Here is a 22,794-nt window from a genome sequence, read left to right on the forward strand (position 1 = left end):
CAAATTGCATTTGCTTTTGGAAAGAACCGAAGAAGCCGGTGTGCTGGCACAGGGTGTAGGCTTCAAAAGCTGCCTCGAAGCGGGATAAATAGGCAAACAGCGAAGCGCCAAGCTCTGCGAAGATGCTGGGGCCAGCGTTCAGGCGGGCTGATGTCCGCGGGCCCGGGCTGCTCCGTGGGACGTACCCGCACCTCCAGCGGCACCAGCCACGACCGGTGGCTTCGCTGGTGCCTCGCGCACCCGCGACACAGGCCGCGGCGGCCAAGGCGGCCCAGCGGGAGCTGCCAGGCCCAGCCCGGGCTCCTCGGCGCTTCCTCCGCAGCGGCTTTCGCAGGGCTGGGAGAGGCCGGGAGCTTCGCGGGAGCGGGTCGCGGGTCCCCTGTGCGGCTGCTTGGGGGATTATATCAGCGGCGAATTATTGGTTGGGTAGAATTGACCCGATTGACGTATTCAGCGCCCAAACGGGATTTTAACACGTCCTTTTACCTTCCCCTTTGCTGTAAAGCGTGACTCACGCAAACGACGCTGCCAGGCCGAGGACCTACCTTGCTTTGCAAGCAAAGGCATTTTGGAAGGGGGACCTGGCCCTAGAAGAGAGGTCAGTTTAGTGTCGCATCGCTCTGTCCCTCAAGGAGGCCTCAACCCCCCCCCCCCCCCGCCAGCTCGACTCCCCTCCGGGCCCGGGGAAGGGGCGGCGGGGGGGTGACGGGGGGCGGCCCCAGCGGAGGGGCCCCGGGCCGGCAGGGCCGCTCCACACGCACCTGGGCCCCGGCGCGCGGCGGCCGTTACCGGGGGCGGTTGTGTGTGGGGAGGGGGGGAAGAGGGGGAGCTGCCCCGCCGAGGCCGCCCTCCGCCCCGGCCGCGGCCCGCGCCGCGCGGCACGCCGGGAGTTGTAGTCCGGAACCGCGGCGGCCCCCGGCGCTGCCCGGCGGCGCCCGCCGCTCGCGGACTACAAGTCCCAGGGAGGCGGCGGGCGCGGGCCGTGAGGGTGGCTGAGCCGCGCCGAGCCGAGCCGAGCCGAGGCGAGCGGTACCGAAGTGAGATGAACGCGGTGCTCGCCGTGAAGCAATACGTGTCCAAGATGATCGAGGACAGCGGGCCGGGCATGAAGGTCCTGCTCATGGACCGCGAGACGGTGAGCGGCGGCGGCGGCGGCGGGCAGGGCCGGGGAGCGGCCGGGGAGCCGGGCCGGCCCCGCTCGGCTCCGCTGTAACGCGGCCTCCTGTGCCCGTGCAGACCGGCGTGGTGAGCATGGTGTACACGCAGTCGGAGATCCTGCAGAAGGAGGTCTACCTCTTCGAGCGCATCGACTCCTTCCACAGGGAGACCATGAAGCACCTGAAGGCCCTCTGCTTCCTGCGGCCCACCAAGGTAAGGAGCTTCGAGCGCCGCTTTTCGCCCCGAGCGCCCGTGCCCGACGGCGAGCGCGTCCCGCAGGCGCCTCGGCGCTTGACCCCACGGCTGTGACGAGGGTGGCCCGGCCGAGCGGGACAGGTCGAAACGCGGCCCGGTGACGACGTCCCCCGTCGCGTGGCAGGAGCGCTCCGTAAATCTTGCTCTGTCTGGTTCTGCTTTTATGCAGGAGAACGTGGAAAACCTCATCCAGGAGCTGCGCAGGCCCAAGTACAGCATCTATTTTATTTGTAAGTGTGTTCCGTTTTGTCCGATCGGTTAGACTGACCTGTCAGGGGCTGATCTGATGATCAGTGGAAAATACCAATGTGGGACATCTACTGAAATGTTTTTGAAGTTGATCAGCAGGTTATGTCAGTTCTGTTGTAATATGCTCAAGCCTGATTTAAGCAATGTGGAAAATGTGCGAATTCTAGTTTTTATTTTATTTAGATCACCAGTCAAATCCTTTTAGCAAACAGTATGTATATACAGGATAAAATAAGTAAACTGAAAGAACTTCCTTTACGAAGGAACACCATAACTATGTATTAGTCTGATACAGGTTGTTCTAGAAAACTTCTGTGATTTTAAAGCATCATGTTGCTTCATAAACATGAAGGAAGGCTAGTGCTGGGGATAAAATTCCTTTTATTGGAAGAAAAACTGAGATGCCCAGGATGAGAGACTGGCCCAAATCTTGAAGGTAAATACTGTTGGAGTCAGTATTAGAATAGTCTTCACATCCCGGTGTTGGACTAAACCTGCTGCACAGCATCTTTTAATGTCTGGCATAACAGGCAGGTGTTTCTCACATGCCGTGTTCATGCCACAGAATATTGTGTAGTTTTGGAAATTAAGCAGAATAGCTATAGCTAGTTTTGTGTTCGGGTCTGGTCCTCTAGGAAAGGCACCACGCATGCTCCTGTTCCGTTAGATTCTGGCAAATGAATGGAAGTGGCCTCTAGATGTCATTGTGGATCTGCAGGAATGCTGCGCAGGAGGAGCGAAGCTGCCTCCTTGGGAGCGAGGGGATATGGGTTTGGAAAGGGTGGTGGTGACCTAATATCAATAAACACAACAATGTCTAGGAGCTTCAGCAGAGATGTAGGTGTCACTCTGTTAAGCAATTTAATATCACCTTTTACCTTTATAAATCTACCGAGTGCAGTAGTGCTGTAGATGGTGTTGCCTAATCGGGCGCGTGTTAGGTCAGGGAGAGGATAGGAGAACTCTGTGCTTGCCCATACTGATGTGTCCTGCTGCGTGTGGAATCCGTGGTCTCGGTGGCACACGTTGGTCCTCTGCTGCAGTCGTAGACTAGATATGAGCACCAGAGGCAGCAAGTTGGAGAGCGAATTAGTTCAGAATATCTGTGTAAAGTAACAAGCAGATTATAATGCCTGCATAATAATTGCAGGTGTAAAGTCAAATGATCTGTTGCAATGTGCTCCTGTTCCAGTGGAAAATCCGGTCATACTGTTCTGTGATTTTCTTGTGTTACATGTTGCTCTCAGAGGCTGACTATTCTTTCACTGTTGTTTTCTTTCAGATTTCAGTAACGTGATCAGTAAGAGCGATGTCAAGTCATTAGCTGAGGCTGATGAGCAGGAAGTTGTGGCAGAAGTTCAGGTGAATTTTGAATAACTTAAACAGATCTCCTCATCCGAAAGCGCTAGCAAAGCGAATGTACAAGCTAACTAATTCAGGTGTGGGTAGGAGAGGCCCGTCTGGAATTCCTGAACAGTATGCAGAAACACTGTGCAACAGTCTAGGAGTAGAAGCAAAGAGGACTGTACACATGGGATTAAAAAAATAAAAGGAAGAAAACCGCATGCGTCCTCTGTTTCTCCTTGCCCTCCAGTTGTCAGAGCTTCTGCTGGTCTTGTTAGCATTTGTGTTTCAGCAAGGCCGCTGCATGTTGTCTCTGGTATTGACAAAGAGCTACATACGCAAAAAATAGACACAGCAGAAATTGGCAGTGGAGTTGTCGGCAGAAGCGTAGGGATTTGAGAGGTTGGGCATGGAGGAAGGAGAAATGATCAGATTCAACGGGTCTGTGCACTGCTTAGGATTTTAGCGTTAATGTTGCTGATGTTGGAACACTTACTCTTGTAGGCTGAATAAGGGTTGGCAAGACACTTAACTGTATTTGCTTTCACTTGTTGGCAGGAGTTCTATGGAGATTACATTGCAGTGAATCCACACGTTTTTTCTCTCAACCTCTTGGGCTGCTGCCAGGTATGAAAAAAAGCTAATGCTCCTCCAGGGCCTTGTTTTATGGTTAATAGAGAGACCAGTAGCCACAACAAACTGGGCACTGCAGTGGGTTGCCCAGCAGGCAGATTGCTGTTTACAGTCCGTAAGGGGGTAGCTGATCCTTAAAAGGAATTGGCAAGGAGGGGTATATTGGGGAATTCGGATTGTGGCCTTTGGTGTACCTGCTCCTTCAGTCAAACTACAATCTACCTATAAAGAAACAAGACTTTTATCTCAGAGAGAGTTCAGGGATGGTGTATCCATATTAGACGCACCCTTTCTTTTAGGGTCGCAACTGGGATCCAGCCCAGCTGTCCAGAACAACTCAAGGGCTGACTGCTCTGCTTTTGTCTCTGAAGAAATGCCCCATGATTCGGTACCAGCTCTCCTCTGAGTCAGCAAAGAGGCTTGCTGAATGTGTGAAGGTATGGTAAGACCTTACAGTCATGTGAAATGAGTTCGACAGTGTCCTTAAGTTGTGTTTAATTTTTTTAAACATTGATGCTTTTGAGAGCAATACCCTTCTTCAGAGGATTTTTGGTCTGCCATTTACTGATTATGTGGCTTTAGGCAGGTCAAATCCCTTGTCTCTGCCTGCTCCCAGCCTGTAAAAGAGATCAAGACCCGTATTTCCTGGGATTATCAGAAATGTCAGTAGATTACCTGATGCCTTTTGAGAGCAGGTATTATTTCTTCATTAGCAAAGTAGACCAAGATAGCAGCACAAGTTATTTTTCACCAGCTCTTTACTTCTTGTTCACCTGAATCCCAACTAAAATGAAACTTTTTCCAAGTATACATAAGATCAAGTGGCTTTTTTTCCTTTTCTCAACAGCAAGTAATCACTAAAGAGTACGAGCTGTTTGACTTTCGGCGCACTGAGGTTCCTCCTTTACTTCTTATTCTGGACCGGTCTGATGATGCTATCACCCCACTTCTGAACCAGGTGAATCATCTCACAGTTGCGCAAGGGGTTGGAGACAGGAATGCGGGTTCTGGAAGTGCACAGAGCCATGTGGCCGTAGGAGCAAGTTGGAGTTCACAACCTGGCAGGGCATGGTTTGTATTTTAAAAGTAAAAAGTACCTCTCTCCTTTCTTTTTTTTTAAAATCCCTCTCTGATCTGTGGCCTGCTTTTCAGACTGCTGAGCACGGATTGTTCTGGCTTCAGTGGCAGATGTAGTCAGCATCCTGGAAAATCAGGCTACTTACACTTCTGTAAAATATACTTAACATTTAGAGTCCTTGTGTCTTGGCAGTGTCCTTTTCAAGGGTTTATTTGTAAAGGCTGTTTGGCAGCACATTTACCCATTTATTGAGTGACCTTGCACTCATGTGTTTCTCTCTCTGTGTTATCGATGGGGAGAAGTATTTACGATGTAGATATTGTGATGTTTTTCTTCGCTGCATTGTAGCTGTATTGCAGATTCTGGCATCAAACAGTCTGTTATTTGTCTCCTGTCATTTCTGTGGGGATGCTCAGACACAAGTCAGTCTAGTGATTAGGTAGTGGCTGGAGCTGCAGCCGGGCTGCCTCAGAACAGCAGCCAGGGCTTCTGTGGTGCTCATGGTGTAGCAGCTAGTGCTGATACTTGTATATCGGAGTGACCTGACAGTCAGAAGCCCAGCTCAGGCTTGGTGTATAGAGTTAAGGACTGCACTCAGCCCAGGGCACTGAAAACATCATCTGCTGCGCAGAGATTTCCTACCAGAAAAAGAGATTCAAGTGAACATAAATGGAGTGTCAGGCATGTCAGCGCTCTGATCAGCTTTCAGTTTTCTCTGTAGATTAATATTAGTCTTCCCGGGACAAATATAGGAGCTCCCTGATGTGCAGAAACACACACTCCCACCGCTGCATAAGCAGCACAGGAGCATGTCGGAAATGGTACAGTTTGTAACTGTGGAACCTCTGCTGCCAAAAATAAATGCCACTTCACAGGCAGAGGAGGGGGAGATAATGTGGCAAATAGAACTGTTTGAACAGGAATATTAATCCCCGTTACTTTACTTTTAGAGGGTCATGTCTTTTGAATGTAAGTAAGCATTCTGGAATCGGGGTGGTTTTCCTATGTGTTGTACAGCACTTCTCACAATGGGATGCCCATCTGATTATAACGAAGTAATACTTATTTCTTATTATAACATTCTGGTAAAGGTTGAGGGATACACTTTGAATCCACTATGTGTTGCTAGAGGAGTGTAAACTGGTTTTGTCTGAGTTCAGCCTGAATCCAGTGGTGTTTGTTCTATTACTGAAGTGATCATTTCCCTTTTTCTTTCACCATCCTTGTTAGTGGACGTACCAGGCTATGGTTCACGAATTGCTGGGGATTAACAACAACCGTATTGACCTCTCTCGGGTACCTGGGATAAGCAAGGATCTCCGAGAAGTGGTTCTGTCTGCCGAGAATGACGAGTTCTACGCCAACGTAGGTGTCTGTGTCTTATCATGGGAATCTTCCTGAGTAGCTGAATTTGGGGATCAAGTTCCATTCTTGGTTCTGTCATGGAACTGCCTGACAGAGAAAGGATCTTTCCGGTATTTGGAGCATCAGAGTGATGCTGTACTGTATAGCTTATGCAGGTGATGAAAAACAGTGTAATGCAAGCAGCATCTGAAGTGGATTAATGTGTCCTTTTTATAGTTTTAAATAAATCCAGGAGTAATGCCAGAGCTGCTTGTTCAAGCTGGGGGTCTCAGGGAGAAGATATGCAATGGAACTTCAGTGTTTTGGGCACAGAGAGTACCACTTTTTTTCCAGTTACATCAAGACTCACGTTGGAGCGCTTTCTCTTAGATCATTGTTTTGTTCCATGCAGAACATGTACCTGAACTTTGCAGAGATTGGCAGTAACATCAAGAATCTTATGGAAGATTTCCAGAGGAGGAAACCTAAGGAGCAGCAGAAACTGGAATCCATAGCAGATATGAAGGTACAGACAATGTATGCATAACTGACTGGACTTCTTAAATCTCACCCATTGCAGGATAGTGCAAACTGCTCCTGTCTGTACTTTAACAGTCCACGCTACCAGTACTGACAGTTGAGACCTCTTTGTGGAGCAAGAACCTCCTTTTTGCACTGTGCTCATTCATGCGGTGAAGGGGAAAGATACCTTCTTCACTGAAGACTAGGCACTTTGATAGGCCATTCTGCATCACTGCAGGGTAGTCTACAAGCCTGCTTGTTCTGACTGCTCTCTGAGCTGCTGCTTAGAGTTCACTGGAATCCAGAAGCCCTACAACTGAATCAGTAAGTTCTAGTTTAAGCACTTAGCTTAACCCAATATGACTGCGCTAACTCTACATCTGAGCTGGGTCACTTGGCAGCAGCTCAGAGCACAGGCTATTAACTCAGTCTGTGCTCAAGATTTAAAGAATCATGGCAATGTTTGTGGGCAGGCTTGCTGTTTCCTTTTATTTTAAGAGTAAATAAAAATTACATCCCTTCCAAAAATCTCCTTATAATTGGAAAAATCCTATGGGCTCCTGGGATAGAGGTGCCTCATCAACAGGCTTTCACTGATGCAAATTGTTGGGTGTGTGCAAATTAGTGATAAATTGTATAAGCTGTCTCTTACTGTCTCTTGCTTTTATTTTAAAGAACTGTTTGGCTTGGTTTCCCCATTGCAGGCATTTGTGGAGAATTACCCGCAGTTCAAGAAGATGTCAGGCACGGTATCAAAGCACGTGACAGTAGTGGGAGAGCTCTCTCGACTGGTTGGTGAGCGGAACCTGCTAGAGGTGTCTGAAGTTGAGCAGGAACTGGCCTGTCAGAATGACCATTCCAGTGCCCTCCAGGTACCTCAGGCTCGAAACCTAACCTTGATCCTTTGTTTCTTTCTGGATGGTTTGATCCTGCAAACTCCCCTCTTGATGAAACCTTAATACTGAAGATCAGCAGGAGTTCTGCATGCAGATATCCCGCAGGGTTGGGACATTACATGTTAGAATTACTCTTCTCCTACCCGTTCAGTTCGGATGGGGATGAATCATAGTTAATAACTGGCTTGAGAAGCATCTTTGCAACGTCTGTCTTTACATTTCACAGTACAACATTCCTTCATTATATGCAGTCAGTTGCTTCTGGCAAGCTGCCTGCGCCGCCATCGCTAGAACAAAACTTGGACCCCTGTGTAGAAGCTTGTTGTATTTGTTGGGGAGGGGAAAAAAATGGAATCCATGAAATTGTCTAAACCAGACTGTTCTTTCGGGTGGTGGCTTTTACTTTTTTTTCTTTTTTAACAGTGAAAAGCCTCTAAGATAAAGGATTTCTTTGGCAAAGAGGACTCAAAAAGACTAAAAGAGACTTCTGTTATAGCTGAGTATAGACTGAATTTTTGACCCCATGATGGCTTGTTGGATTCCATGACCTGACCTAGTATCTGACAGTATGTCAATAATGATGAATTGTAGCTGCTGACTATTCAGAGAATATAGCAGTTTTGCTAAGAATGACTGTATTATTGCAGAGTTCAACCAGCAACTCAATATTAAGAAACATTTCCTTAATTTTTTATAGCTAAAATAGAAGCTACACCATGTAATGGCCTCCTTTACAAAATACTAGAGAGGCACTTTGACTACAGCATCTTCAACAGATTTGAAATACATTTCTTCCTTGCCTGTGTTAGTCTGTGCTCCAAGTGGGTGGCTATGTGATAATATTAGCTCTTCAAGTATTGTAATCTATTGCCAGATCCTGAGCTGATGTGAATCAGTATAGGCTTGCTGAAGTCATTGCAGCTATATAGATATATGAGCTCAGGAATGGTTCAATAGCTTATATTTGGTAGAATTTAGATGACTAAGTTCTGAAGTGGAACTGTAGCCATAAAATGCATTTGCGGAAGACAGTCTCTGAGGTTCCCTTGCCCAATCATTGTTTCTAGGTCAAGCTTATGCAGTTTAAAAGTCAAATATTGGACTTCTAATCTCACTGTCAGCCCATCATGAGTGTGCTGTGATCTGTAATCCGTGACGTTACAGGCAGAGATTCTGCTAAAGACTTAACACAGCGCAGAACATGAGTGTTGAAACTTGGGTGCTTGGCGTTGGAGACCATCTGGGAAAATGTTGGTCTTTTTGAAATTATCTTGGATAATTATCTGGCTTTATGAAATTGTCTTGGATTCACTGAAGAAGGGCATGACATGAACTTCCAGTGATGATGCAGTTGCATTACGAGCTCTACAGTTAAGAGAATAAGTGGCAGAGCTGGAAACGGGATAGAGACACAGGCAGGTCAGCACCCACTGAGTTCCCTACTGTCAAGGCTGGGTTGTTACTAGATTTCGCCTTGATGCTAATTCAGGTCTTAGTCTGCACTAACTAGGTATGTCTGCAGTTCTTACAGCACAAAAGCTGCTTGCAGTTTGCTTACAGCCACATGTCTAACGGGCTGTATTGTATTTCTAACAACTGAGACCTACTGGAAAACATGTAGCAGCTAGAAAATAAATGCAAAACTAGGGGACTGGTATCTTGCTACATGAGAGATCAGTATCTCTTTAGCTGCACTGCCCCAGGCTGTTCCCTCTTGCAGTCTCCTAATGGTAGTGAAGGGGAAAGGCCACAGAAGCCATGAAGAATAAGCCAGGGCACGAAATAAAGGCAGAATTGTTCTCCCACTGATGTAACTTCAGCAATTGGTAATTTCTTTGGTGGCCTAGGGCCCCTGAGTACAGTACGTTTTGGTTATTCTTTTCCTGGTCTCTTATTAATCTTGACATTGTACATGAGCCTTGAGAGATGAATGGGAGGTTTTGAATCCCATCTCCTTAGATGGACAGTAGCTTTACTGTTTTACTTGCTTCCAGCTTATATAGGCATTGCCACTGTGATGCTAGCACAGGATCGAAAATCTTGCAAGCAACATCTCCGTGAGACTCTGTCCCTGTCCCTACAGGTGAAGTCCTAACTTTACCAAAGTCCATGATAAAACTCCTGTTGATCCGCCTCAAAGCCAGGGCTTTACCTTGTATTTTTTATGACTAGTCTGCATCAGCCAAACAAATTACAGCAGATACAGCTGAATCAGCTTGGTAAATAATAACTGTTTCACAGCACTTCTAACTGAGTGTGTCCATGTTGCCTATCTGTATTAGGAGGGTGTGAGCATCTTGCAAAGACGCCCTGGGATTTTGTGGAGTGCTTGAAGGTCGTGTACATTTACAGAGTGGAAAAAATCCTGGCTGGTTCTGTCCCTTTCTTGGAACTGCCATGTTTTCTGCCTCCAACTGTAAAATTGGCAGCTCTTCTGCTCCCTTGCATTTGAGCTAATACAGGCTGTTTTGCTTTAATGTTCAGCACAGGGAGAATCTCAGACTTTGCTGTGTCCTAAAGCATCTGTCCAGCCCTAACCAGATGTCTGTAAACACATTCAGTAGCTGATGCTTGTTCTTTGAGATCCATCTCAAAGCGCAGAGTTAAGAAGTTTATTACTCCCATCGCTCACCTAAGCTACCAGCTTGGCTCTGGTGTTTGTTCTCTTAACGCCATTATCTCAACTGTACAACTCTGCACAATGACTGAGAGGTCGCAGAGAGGAAATAAGTGCTTTTTGTTGTAATGACAAGGAGTAGCACTTATACAGCCAGTTGTCAAATTAGACAGGCAATTATATCCTGCCTAAAATCCTTGGAGGGTAAATGGCCTGCGTCAGGGATTCTGAAACTTTTCTGGAAATGGTCTGTACTTTAATAGGCAGACTTTTGGGGGGATGCACCCTTTATATTTACAATGGTATCATGGTCTCTTCACCAGCAAAAGTGATGATCTGCTTATTAGAAGTAAATAACTATAGTTTGCTTTCTTTACCTCCAGTGCAGTAATCTTTCTTTTCCTTTTCATGCTTTAATCCCGTGACACTTGCTCCTCCGCTTCTCATGTCCAAAGATTATCTGAGACTTTGCTGCTTCTGCCCCACACCTTTCAAAAGAAAAAAAAAGTGTGTAATTTTGCTAGCTCTTTTTTCTTGACAGCCAATATAACTTTGGAACCTGTGGGCCAGGTCCAGCTCTGCCCAGGTTCAAAAAGGAAGGGCAGAGGTTAAAAGTTCCTACAAGTGTCTGCTGATGCTCCCATTCAGGGGAGGCTGCAGGGTGGGCTCAGCTTAGCATAAGTGTATTATGGCGAGTTAAGAATGGACAACAGAGTTGGGTTATGAATTCCCAATTCCATGAAGAGACCCGAAAGCGACTTGCAGTCCATTGTACTCTAATAAATCCAGTCATCGAGCACCTAAGAAGCTAGGCTCTGCTGCCGTGCTTATGACACAATTTAAATCCTTTGCATTCCTCCTGTATGCAGTTTTGTTGCTAGGCAGTGGGCTTGATATTAGCCTGTACTATTGCTCCGGAGCTGGAGGTTTAATGTGCTCCGAAGGCCTCTCCATTAATGCTACCCTCTACCTTGTTTCAGAACGTGCGGCGCCTCCTGCAGAATCCCAAGGTGACAGAATTTGATGCCGCTCGGCTGGTGATGCTTTATGCCCTGCACTACGAGCGGCACAGCAGCAATAGCCTGCCAGGGCTGATGACAGATCTCAAGAACAGGGGGGTGTCAGAGAAATATCGAAAGGTAATTGCAACATTTCTCCTTCTGCTGCATGAATGAGTGGGACAGGAGGGCAAAGAGGTGGAAAATCATCATTAATTGGTGTAAGCTGCCTGTTGCTTGCTTTCTTTGGTTTAGCACAATGTTTTTTTGTTGAATAGCACCACACCTTGCAAAAAGGAGCCCTGAGCTTGACTGGGGCCTGCCAATGTTATTTTAAAGGCATAACTAATTACTTAATTTCCATTTCTAAAATCAGTGTATAATGAAGGATTGAACAAAGCAGACATGGCACACCTGCCAGAAGCCTGCTAGAGCTGGTATACGACACATAAGCAGGGCCTTGAACATGTCTCCTTTCTCCTTCCCCTCTTCCTCTCCACCCCCTTTCCCCCAGCTCCTGCTGCTGCTGAATAGGCAATAGTTGCAGCAAGGGACTTTAGGAGACTGTAAAAGGAGCTTGGCTGGGAGGGAGAGGGTGGCAGTGCTTGGCAAATGTGTTGAGCAGCTGGAGAGGAGGTGGAGAAACAGCATGATGTCACATCGTATGAAAGATTTGCTATCACTGCAACAGACTATGGAAATGAAAGTCCCTCTTCTTATGCAGGCAGTGTCACAGCAGACTGACTTGCTTGATGTATATAGGGAATATTTCTCCTCTTCCTCCTTGCCTCTCCCTATATTGCACTGTATGTTTGGGATTGATGTCCCTGACTCCCTGGCCATTGTACCTCCATTGAGCCTAAATGGACAATAACCCCCTGCAAGCTGGTTCCCCAGGTTAATAGGATTCTGTTCTTGCCTCTCTCTGTACAGCTAGTGTCTGCTGTTGTGGAATATGGAGGGAAACGGGTCCGGGGCAGCGACCTGTTCAGTCCCAAGGACGCTGTAGCCATCACCAAACAATTCTTCAAAGGACTGAAGGTATGGATCTGCCATGGATGAAATAATGATAGCTCCGATCAAAATTACAGCGATGGAGCAGGGCTCGCATGCACTGCAGTGCCATGTTTTGTGGCTTTCAGAGATTTAATAGTAAGTGCACTAGCCATTTAGGGCATAATTCTCATTAAAGACAATGGAAGTTGGTTGCTGAAAAGCGCCTCTAAATCTGGACTTCAGTGATTAACACTTGCTGTATCCATCAGATGCTCTAGCTCTTTGAATGTGGCTTTGCTGATCTTTTCCCTAAGCCTGCTGCCTCGCTGTATTAATTCATAACAAGAGCTTTTTTTGCACTGTAGGGTGTTGAGAATGTGTATACGCAACACCAGCCTCTCCTTCAAGAAACACTAGATCAGCTCATCAAAGGAAAACTTAAGGACAGCCAGTACCCCTACCTGGGTCCCAACACTCTCCGTGACAGGTATGTGGGGCCTTTCAGGGCAGAATTTGGAAGTGAAATGTAGCTGCTCTCCCCAGTTCTGCTACTTAGGTTGTTTTTTGCCCATGGGTGAACAAAACTTAGGCTTGTCAGAGAAATATCTTGATTGTGTGGGTCTTTTTTTACTGTCAGATAGGTGTCAGAGAGAGGGCTATTAAGACTGCAGCAGCATTCTCTTCTTTGTGTTCAATGCTGGCCAAGACGCGGCATTTCCAGCGTAAGCTTAGGTAAAGGATAAAGCCATTGCACCAAACTGCCAGGATGTTCACATGATAGATGTTCACCGTGCCCCCTAACTTCATTCCATGCCATCTGGCGTTTATTTGTAGAGAACCAAAAATAGTTCAACTGCTAACTCTCCCTTCTGAGCCAGTTACTATTTCTGATGAGAATGGGATCTTGCTGAATATGGTTAATAACTGTAATTGAAAAGAACTCTGGCTGTCTGGTTCTAGCTGACTTTGCTGGAGCTATGCTAATCTGTTGTCAGTGAAGTCATTAAAGCTAAGTATGGGCCACAGAATGAGGGCACAGAATCAGCAGAGAAAAGATACCAGTTCTCTTCTAATGGCATTCTGTACAAGTCACTCCTTTCTTCAGTTCCTCAGTTTCCTTTCCGTAAATTAAATTAAGCTTCTGCAGCATGCTGGTTGGGTGCTTCTTCTTCCTTCTAGTGGTAGTCTCCTTAGAGCAGAAGAACCTGCTGTTGCTGCTAACTTGCTAGCTTTGCTTCTTTTTGATGATCCGTGATGAAGCCATCGCAGCGATTCTCCGCATCTTCTCACTTGTTTGTAAATGGTCCAGGGTTCTGTGGAAGATGTTTTGCTTGCAGTATTAGAACGATCATTATTCCCTTCACACGCTGCAAATTATTGGCTTTTTATCAGCAACTGCCACATTTTTAGCGAGGCAGAAAATAAATGCAAGGTAGTAATGCTCAACAAACAAGGTGGCTGTTGCTGGGCAGTTTGGGTTAAATTAAAACTGCAGACTCATTTGGAGCAGGAGAGAAGTAGCCTTGAGGACCAAGGTTCAGAAATGTCAAGTGGGAGGGGCAGAAGCATGTCAAAGAGGGATCATTCATCTCTCTGGCTCTCTTTGAGATGCACACACACACTGCAGCGTTCTCTTCCTTCCTTAGCCCTGCCTTGGGGCGTTGCGATCTGTCTGATAAAAGTGAAAATGTATTTCATAACAGGGAGGCGTCCAGATTCCATGCCAGGCTGACAGCAGGGTACATTAATCATTTTATTTACGAATAAGAAAAGAATTATAGTCATACAAGAGATAATTTGTTTGTGTATGTCCCTGGCACACCAGAAAATACCCGCCTTACTCCAGATTTTCCCTTTAAAAATAAAATGGTGGATTTTGGACAGGGTGGATGGGTGGTTTTAATAGACATGAAAAATCAAGGCCTCTAGCAACAGATATGACTCTTCCTCCAATGAAGCAGTCCCTGGCCTTGCCCTGGAGAAAACAGCTTTTGACTGAGATTGACTTCAGCCTCTATGTTCAACATCTTGGACCCACAAAAAAGAGATGGGATTTGTAGTAGATCTGTAATGAGGCCTTCAGAACAGCAGAAATGGCATCCGGGCATACCAGATTGGGGGTTGCTCTGAGCTAACTAGAAACAAGAAGCCTTCTGACCCTTGCCTTCTCTTTTTCAGTTCCCACTTACATTCTCCTGCACTATGTTTCATTTAGATTCCCCCTTAAGTGTTGTCCTCAAAAAGGTACAGGAATCCACCCCTGAGAATTCTTCTATAAAGAATATGCAAAGAATTTATTTAGGAGAGCATGAGAAGGATTTATCTTCTAACCTAGAACTGGAGCAAAATGGCAGTTGGATGAAGAGAAATGGAGTTTCCTCCTCCTTCCCTTCTCCACAGCAGCTGCAGCCTTGTGTCTTAGCTAAAGAACATGAGTCCTGCAGTTTTGGTAAAACAGATCTCAAAAGATAAAAGTAGAGCTGCCTTCCTTGGGATTGTCCTTGGCACAGTGACAGGGCCCAAAAGTGCTGCTGCTGGTCAGAGTTCTGCAAAATTGCCCTAAATTTTGGCCTTCATTGGAGTGTTAGTGTTCAAAAGCACAAGGGCACATGATTATCAGAGTCGTTCATTAATAGGAATGGTAAATCTTGTTGAGTTCAAGACACAGGAGCTCGAGGAATCAGAGGTCTGATAGCTTTGACAAAAAAATAAGCTTCTAAATAACTTTGTATCTGGTCGTTATTTGCTGCATAAAATGTGGGCTGCAGCTCTGTGCTATCTCAGGAGTATGAATATTCAGTATCAGGAAAATAAGGGCTCATCTAAAAATTGGTTTTAGTTTTCAGGTTTGGAAAAAAAAATCCCACTTAATTTATTAATGGTTTAGCCTTATTGCCAAACAAATTGAGTGAGGAATTTAAATTCATTAATTTCACAAAACTTAGGATAATAAATCACAGCCCAAGGCAAACTGGGCTATACTGTCTTGTTGCTTTCTGCTTTCAGAGGATGGTATTACAGTGATTGGCAGGAGTTCAGCAGAAGGTCAGGGTGAAAGGCTTTGTATTTTTTGATCAAAGGGAGGCAGTTGCTTGAACAGCGAAGAATTTGAAAAGACTCTTTTTAACTATTTCTTTCTGTATTAAACATTACACTCTTGCGAGGGAGGAGAAGCTCATGGTCCAACTTCAGCTGTGAAAATTGGCAGCAGTGCAGGAAAGGGAATCTTTGCAAAGCACTGAGCAGGGTTCCTAGGAGAGAGCAATAAGCAATTCTACTTTCTTTTGCTTCTCCTTTATTTCCTACTGTGTTAAATATCATCCTTTCCTGGTATGCCGTAAGCCTGCAGTCCCTTCCACCTTGCTGCTGGAATGTTCTAGCTAGAAAAGTTCCTAAAGCTTCTTTGTATCACCGTAGTCTGTGGGAGCCCCAGCTGGGTTACGTGCTGTACAAAATGCCTCCTAAGGTACAGGCTAAAGCCTAAGCCTGCCCTTGGGTGGAACCTTCGCTTTGTTCATGCTTTGACCTGGGAACCTCTTGAATAGGGAATTTGTCCCAGCCAGACCAACCTGGTCTCACTGTGCTGTCCTAAGATGGCCAGGGTCCGCTTTTTACAAAATAGATCTGTTTGGAAACAGGCCAGAAAGACAGCTCTGTCACAGTTACACTTCTTAAACCAAACACTGGCCCTCCACATTTTGCATCAACCAGGCAACAGCCTATGAAATAGCAGTAGAGAAATATGTACTGCTCCTTGTAGATCCAGATGGGATTTGGCTCATTCTGCGTCTCTCAGAAGTTACCATAATTAGTTACCTGCCTATTGAAAGATCGTGGAAAGTTACCTTCTTCAAAAGCCCATCAGAGCTTAAAAGACTTGGAGCATGAGAATCCACTGAAATCATCTAGTTTAGAGTACTGTACACCGTAAGGACTGGACTTGATCTTTCTCCCACTGACTTTTTGAAGGGAAAGTTCCTTTGGATAGCTTGAGGAGACGAAGAATTTGGAACCAGCTGACCACTTAGAAATGTCTGTAGTTGACACACATCCAAAGGGATGGGTTAGGTATCTCCTTAGCAAAGAAAAAATCTCCTTTTTTGGAAGCATCAGCTTGCAGCATGTGTTGTGGAACTATTTGGCTGTATGCTCTTTCATCTGAGCTCACACATGCTGCCCTAGACTGTATGGAAAGTGGAGTTATTGCTAAATCATATATAGTATCTTGTGTTTAGTATGATTTGTGTTTTGTGAGCTTTTTTTTTAAGCCAAAACTGTGACCATGTCCTTGTTTGTTTCAAGTTGTTTCTTCTTCTTCTTCTTCTCTGAAATGTTTGAGCATTTAGCTGTTAAATTGGTTGTTAACCCAAGGAGACAGCCACATCCACAAATTGTGTCTGAGGAGCACAACAGCTGGGGAGAGTGTTCCTGCAGATTGCTTTTCCACTAATCCTATAACAGTCTTGGGGTTTCTTCCTATTCCAAAATTGCTTATTATTTGCCCCTGATATAAACAATAATTCCCTGAGCACTTTATGAGAACACCAAGATGCCCTTGTTCTTTTTGTGGCAATCTACCTCTGCATGACTTGGCTAACTTCTGGTCTGTAAGAAATCTGCAGGGTGAATGCATGATACTTTGAGCAGTACAGCTGACGCGTGAGAGAGGTTATGGTTCTGCCCCCACTGCTCCGTACCAAGCCTAGTTTAATCCTCCAAGAAAGGCAGTACCAATATAAAAGCAAAAATGTGCATGTTCTGTGCCATACTCCTGATACCGAGCAATCACCACTGCAAGGGATATAGAGGCAGACTGGCATATTATGTCCAAGCAGGAACTTTTCTTACCTGTGACACAATGTCGCAAAGGAATTACCTGTTTCGTTTGCAGCACAGCTTAGATATCAGCTCTTCTTTGCTAGGTCTGTTTGGGTTATCCTTCTTTCTGAATTCCTCTATTTGGGTATACTTTTTCTGAGAACTGATAGTGGCTTATCAGATTACTTCACTGCTGCACCTCCCCTTCCCTTTGATTTCCATCTCCAAAAGACTTGGGCACATTTGCTTCTAGTTTCTGAAGGGGTATGTCTGAACCTAGCTGAAAAGACAAGGTACAGCAGCATTCTCTCCTCCCAGGCTGACTCAGTGACTCGCGTTGTCACTAGGGTGCAAAAACCTTCGTCTGCCTTAGTGCGATGTTTGAACCTGCACGGTCTGAATGTGCAGTTGCTATATATAACCTGCTTATCTTAAGGCTGCAGTGCAGAAGGTTTCACAGCCTGTTCCTGTTCAGGGGACACAGTGTAGCTCTTCAGGGAGAGATCGGTACACAGGATCCTGGGTCTCTGGAAACAAAGTGAACGCAGCACAGACCGTTGCTGAAGTCCTGAGGGCAGCCGCATTGCCTGTGCCACTGCCCCTGACTGGAAGGGCCAAATCACCCACAGGGTAAAATTGGCCCCTGTGTCTAGATGAGCACAAGCATAGAGCATCTAATACAGCACGGTCTAATACTGCTGACTTCTCTACAAAGGATTCTAATCTTGTTCCTTCCAAGGAAGCTATAAACTGCAGCCGGAAGTCTTTGCCATACATGATGATAGTTCCCAAGGATAACAAATTGTACAGTGCATGCAGAAGAGATGTATTGAGTGCAACAACTTTTTTTGTTGTTGAATTAGCAATGCTACGTGTCACCAGAGAGCACGCCTGAAATGATGGGCTCCCTGGTTCCAGGCATCCAGGCTGTGATATTCCCCCTCCACCCCACAGAGGAGACTACCTGCACATTTGAAAACATCTCTGAAGTCTCCTTTTGTGTGTTCAAATCATGGTATCCAGAACTAACCCAAACTTTCAGAACAGACTTATGATTTGGAAGATTACTGCTAACAAAGATCACTTCATCAAACTGTGTGTGTTAATCATTTCTATTAATTGTTCTTACCTTTTCACATACTCTCCAGGGGCAGGGAAGCAGTAGTGTTGGTCTGATGGCAGACGTTCTTGTTCTGAGCCAGTGTCTCTTTCTGATGGTGGAAGCAGTTTTGCTCTTGGCTGTATTGTCCGTTCAGTGATACCAAAAAAGAAGACCTGATGTTCATCATTCTGATGCGAGCGTTGCTCCTCTGGACAGTAACAGGTGTCGAGGGCTTTGCAGGTTGGCTTCTCAGCAGGGAGTAGCTAGTGCCATAGAGTCTAGGTGCATTCTGGGGTCATCCCTGACTCACGGTCCATTTGCTTTGTCACTGATCCAGAGCTTGCACAGACAGCGTAGATGAATGCCTGCTGTTTTGACCACTGCAGCAAGCAGCTGTATCCTAATAGAAGTACTTGGGTGCAGAGCAAAGATTAATTTTGAGACTGTAACAGAAAGTTAATTGTGTCGGGACTCGACCGTTCTCCAGAGTGAAATGCTCCGACTCGAGCAGCGGATGTTACATAGTTGACAGAATGTGATCCAGACCCTTCTGCTGTGGATCCTGCAAAAATTGTTCTCTCCGCTTCTAGATGGTGGCAAAGCCGATTTCTGGGCTGCAAGCACGTTCTGCTATCCCTAAGAGCGAAAAATTAAGTGATTGGGGGAGGAGGGTGCAAGGAAGGTGCAGCCTTCCTTTGAAAGCAGAATATGCAGGACATATGTCTGCTTTTGTATTTTGTCAGATGAAGGCACTTCCCTCCTTCCTTCCCCCTCATGGTACTTGTCTGTAAAAACCTGTATTCCTAGGCTGCTTAGGGAATGTAACCTCAGAGGTAAATTTATGGATAAATCCCACCAGTTCTGTAATCAGACATGAAAACTGCAGCTGATCCACGCTCTTGAAGCCAAGCCCGAGAGGTCTGAAGCACCGCTGTTGTCCTCGTTTGACTCCTAAATTGATCTTAATTTAACAGCCGCAGCAGTGTCTCGATCATGCATTAAACATTGGTGGATGTGTCATGGTGGAGCTCCGCAGGGATAGCGTGTGGGTGTTGCTAAGGAGGTTTTAAGGACCGTTAGCGCATTGTGTAAATGTTTAGGACAGACAATGTTTTTAAAGTGATTTAATGGGCTACACGTTGTCTTGAGCCTAAAGCATCATATAAATGGGACATGGTCTGGGGAGAGAAATCAACTGGATGGTTACCTCAGTCCCTGTGACCGGCACGGGACTTACCTTTATGGTTTTCTGACCTGGTTTCAACATTTGTGTCTTTATTGCAGGCCCCAAGATATTATTGTGTTCATCATTGGAGGAGCAACATATGAAGAGGCACTGACTGTCTATAACCTTAACCGCACCAACCCAGGGGTCCGGATCATCCTCGGTGGGACCACAATCCACAACACGAAAAGGTAATAACTTTATTCTTTACTGCGGATTCTGTGTATATAAAACCGCTGACATGAGTGTGACTTGTGACGCCTGAGGGATCTTCCTCGCACAGTAAATCACAGAAATGTGTGTAAATGGTCTGAGCCCAGCTCTGCTCATTATGGCTGAGGGACATATTATCAAGCTGAAGTTTTAATGTGCCTTTCACTGAATTCAGGAGCAGGGAAGTAGATGTGTATGGCTTTTTCCTGCTTATAATTCACCACACACACACTAATATGAATGAGAAGCCAGTGCAGCACACAGGAATTCAAAACTGACTGTGGTCTCATGGCTCCTGTTGGAGCAACTGCATTTGATACCAGTGAAGTTAATGTACCTATGATTAGAACTGAATTCTATGATTAAACTGCTAGCAGGCTCTCTGCCGCCCACAAGCCTGCAGAGTATTGGCTGTGTCTTTCGCATGGCTCCCTGGAGAAAGGAGCTTTTCTTATTGGTCTGCTGTACACACCAAGTTACCTTCTTTGGGAGGCCAACCATTTGTAAAGGTGCGATCCCTCCATGAACTGAGCAACGCCAGGGAGCGCTGACCACTCTGAGCTGCACTGATTTCCTAGGCCACTGTCCCCGAAATGTTCCAGGCAGCCGACTGTCGGAGCTGGAAGGGCTGGTGTCAGGCAACGCTGATGGTATTTCACTGAGCTGAATGAGCCATTGGGCATCAGGTTCTCCGTTGGGATTTACAGCAAGGTGGAAAGCCAGAAATTCCTATCAATACTTGTTTGTTGCTAGCCAAGCGAAGAACCATGAATTCTTTCAATACTTTTCCTGCTCCTCTTCAGCACGCTGTTCTCTCCCCTTTCATAAAGATGTTGTTGTGGCCCGGAGCTGATCGGTTGATCAGAAGGAGGGGTAACGTCAGGAATGTGACAGGTGACCCACGTCTCTCCCATGTGTTGCAGCAGGAAGTGTGGTGAAATCTAAGTCCTGGGAGAGCCCCGGGAGTTGTCCAGCAGCTGCCCTGAGCTTACAGGGAGCATCCCGCTCTAAGCTGCGATGGCAGGAGACCTTCAACCTTACCAAGCAGAAATGCAGACAAAATACAGTCCTGCAACAGGAAGGAGAAGTTATGTTTTTCAACATTCAGGATGAAGTTTTCAGAGCTGACTAAGAGCTTTGGGTGCCTCAACAGCTTAGAAAAAACTCGCTCTCCTCAAGTTCAGGAAACACAATGTTAACACCACAGGCTTCGTATGTCAGAAATACAGCTGTCAAGCACTTCCTTGATCTCAGTTACTGACAGGTGGACTCAAATGTAGTGCGTAGGCTAAAATCTGGCTCGGTTTTCAGGCCATGTAGATGCACTGCTCTTGCATTAAAAAGTCCAGTGTGATACTTATAAAGTCCCTGCAGTTTTGCCCTTCCTTTTCGTGCCTATGAGGGCCCTTCAGGTTGCAAAGCTGCCTACACAGAAGTAGGAACAATTATCTTGCGAGGCAATCCAGTGGCTCCTATCATCATTTGCTCAGAAAAAATGCCCAGCCCTCCCCAAATTCACAGTGTCCTCTCTGAAATTTGGCCTTTACTCTGGCTTAATATCAAATGATTGGAAAGCTCCTGAACTGGTGCCACCCCAGAAGCAAATTGCTTTCATGAACTAGGTTACAAAGGCAAATCTGTATTAGCCCACATATCGACCAGTTCCTGCACAAATTACCCAGCTTCCTCAACCTTCTGCTTTACAAAGTAGCCTTTGAACTAAATCCTGTTTTAGCCAGGCCAACAAATAGTAAAAAAAAAGGAGATCAGCAAACATATTAGCTGCTCTTTGACTGAGGAAAAGAAAGAAGTTGTCAAGTAAGTTGTCATCTTGCAAGGATGCAGTCAAAGCTGGTTCACACTTAACCTGATGTCCACTGTAATTTCCTAGTCTACCCATTTTGAGGCTGATTTTGACATCTACCAACAAGTCTGTATCCAACTTTTAACAGCATCTGTGCTGCGAGCCTAGATGGTACTGTCATACCACACTAAATACAAATAACAGAGTAACTGATATGGAGATCTTGGGGAAGGTATAGTTTTCACACCATATTGGAGGTTGAGACCTGCCCTGAAAGTGGATCTGCGTAGTTGATTCAGCAAAAACTGTCGTGGAGGGGATAGAGAAAACTTCCTGGCAGCATTTTGAGTAGGAGAAGGAAAGCGGGAGGGTGGCTGGTAGACGGGGTGCGAGGACGGATGGTATCGGTTGTAGCATTTGCAGCTCTGCTCTGACCTATGAGGTGATGTTAGGCAACTTTCTCCTTTGCCTCTTTGCACCGTAAGGTCTTTTAGCAGGGACTGCCTCTTGCTTTTGCTGTATGAAATGCAAAATTTGGAGCTACACTGTTGGGCTCCACTTCTTAGATTTGTGCCGTAATGAGTAACATTAGCTTGTTGGGGCTTCTACCGTGACTAGGTTTTGGCGCAGTCTCTGAATTATTTACAGAAAAACTAGGATACTGTATCAGAATTTGCATTTCAAAGAATGAAGTTAAAAAAAAAAAAACAGAAGAAGGAAAAAAAGCTGTTGCTTTTGAAGAGCTGGTTACTACAAGGTCCTGTCTGGGAACTCCGGGATGAGGCTGTCAAGGTTCCCATTCTAAAAATAGCACTGCCCCAACTGATTTGCTTTTCCCTAGTGGATTGAGTAAGTTTTCCTTAATGATGAAAGGCCACATCAGTAATAATAAACAACTAGACCTTTCCAGTCAGCAATCCTGGAGCACGTTGCAAGGGAAGGTTGGCCTGCTTAGCCCCGGTGCAGAGAGGAGCAGCAGCATGTGCAGCAGAGCAAGCTGACTCACGTAGGATACCTGAGAAATGAAGAAAAGTTTCCTGTCACCTGTGTGTTAACACCGATCCTAGCAAAGTGCACGAGGATCGTGGTTTTTTCAGCAAACACATCCGAGGTGTCTAATGTGAGGAAACCTAGATTTTATTGCATCTTAACCCCTCTGGTAATCCACTGGCCTTTCTTTAATGAACTGTTGCTTATTTCTGCTGGATTAGGGTCGATATCTCACAACAAACAAGGAGATTTTCATATTAACGCTCTGAGCAGCCCATGTAAGCACACTAATCCTGTGCTTTCATTGTTCTTACCAGTCCAACTTAAGTTGTGATCGACAGCTGTGTTTGTGGGGGATGGCTTAAGGGATATCCATGCTGCTTTTTTACAAAGCAGCAGACAAACAAGCCTTTGGAGCTGCTTATGTTGCTAGTTACATATTTGTAGGGAAGCTTATGTGTTTAAGAGACCATCTGCATTGTCCAGTGAATATACTGTAAGTAGATGCTTTAAAGTGGGGATGACAAATGCTCTTTTACGCATCTTTCTGTG

At 45.8% G+C, this 22,794-nt stretch overlaps 1 protein-coding gene across 2 annotated transcripts in view; it reads left to right on the forward strand.

Annotated features, from left to right (window-relative positions):
* Positions 1–932: 932 nt before the first annotated feature.
* Positions 933–22,794, forward strand: part of VPS45 (vacuolar protein sorting 45 homolog) — a 28,089-nt gene continuing 6,227 nt past the window's right edge. The window contains exons 1-14 of one of the 2 annotated variants that reach the window (XM_067313480.1): positions 933–1,135; positions 1,237–1,371; positions 1,583–1,643; positions 2,945–3,024; positions 3,565–3,633; positions 3,939–4,076; positions 4,487–4,597; positions 5,948–6,082; positions 6,474–6,587; positions 7,288–7,455; positions 11,077–11,235; positions 12,028–12,135; positions 12,456–12,577; positions 18,057–19,288. In XM_067313480.1, the coding sequence (XP_067169581.1) occupies positions 1,043–1,135; positions 1,237–1,371; positions 1,583–1,643; positions 2,945–3,024; positions 3,565–3,633; positions 3,939–4,076; positions 4,487–4,597; positions 5,948–6,082; positions 6,474–6,587; positions 7,288–7,455; positions 11,077–11,235; positions 12,028–12,135; positions 12,456–12,577; positions 18,057–18,084 (1,521 nt within the window). In that variant the 5' untranslated portion in view covers positions 933–1,042 and the 3' untranslated portion in view covers positions 18,085–19,288. The other variant, XM_013956528.2, reaches the window with a different exon arrangement.

The sequence above is a fragment of the Apteryx mantelli genome, chromosome 31 (assembly GCF_036417845.1).
Source record: "Apteryx mantelli isolate bAptMan1 chromosome 31, bAptMan1.hap1, whole genome shotgun sequence".
NCBI classification, from domain to species: Eukaryota; Metazoa; Chordata; class Aves; order Apterygiformes; family Apterygidae; genus Apteryx; species Apteryx mantelli.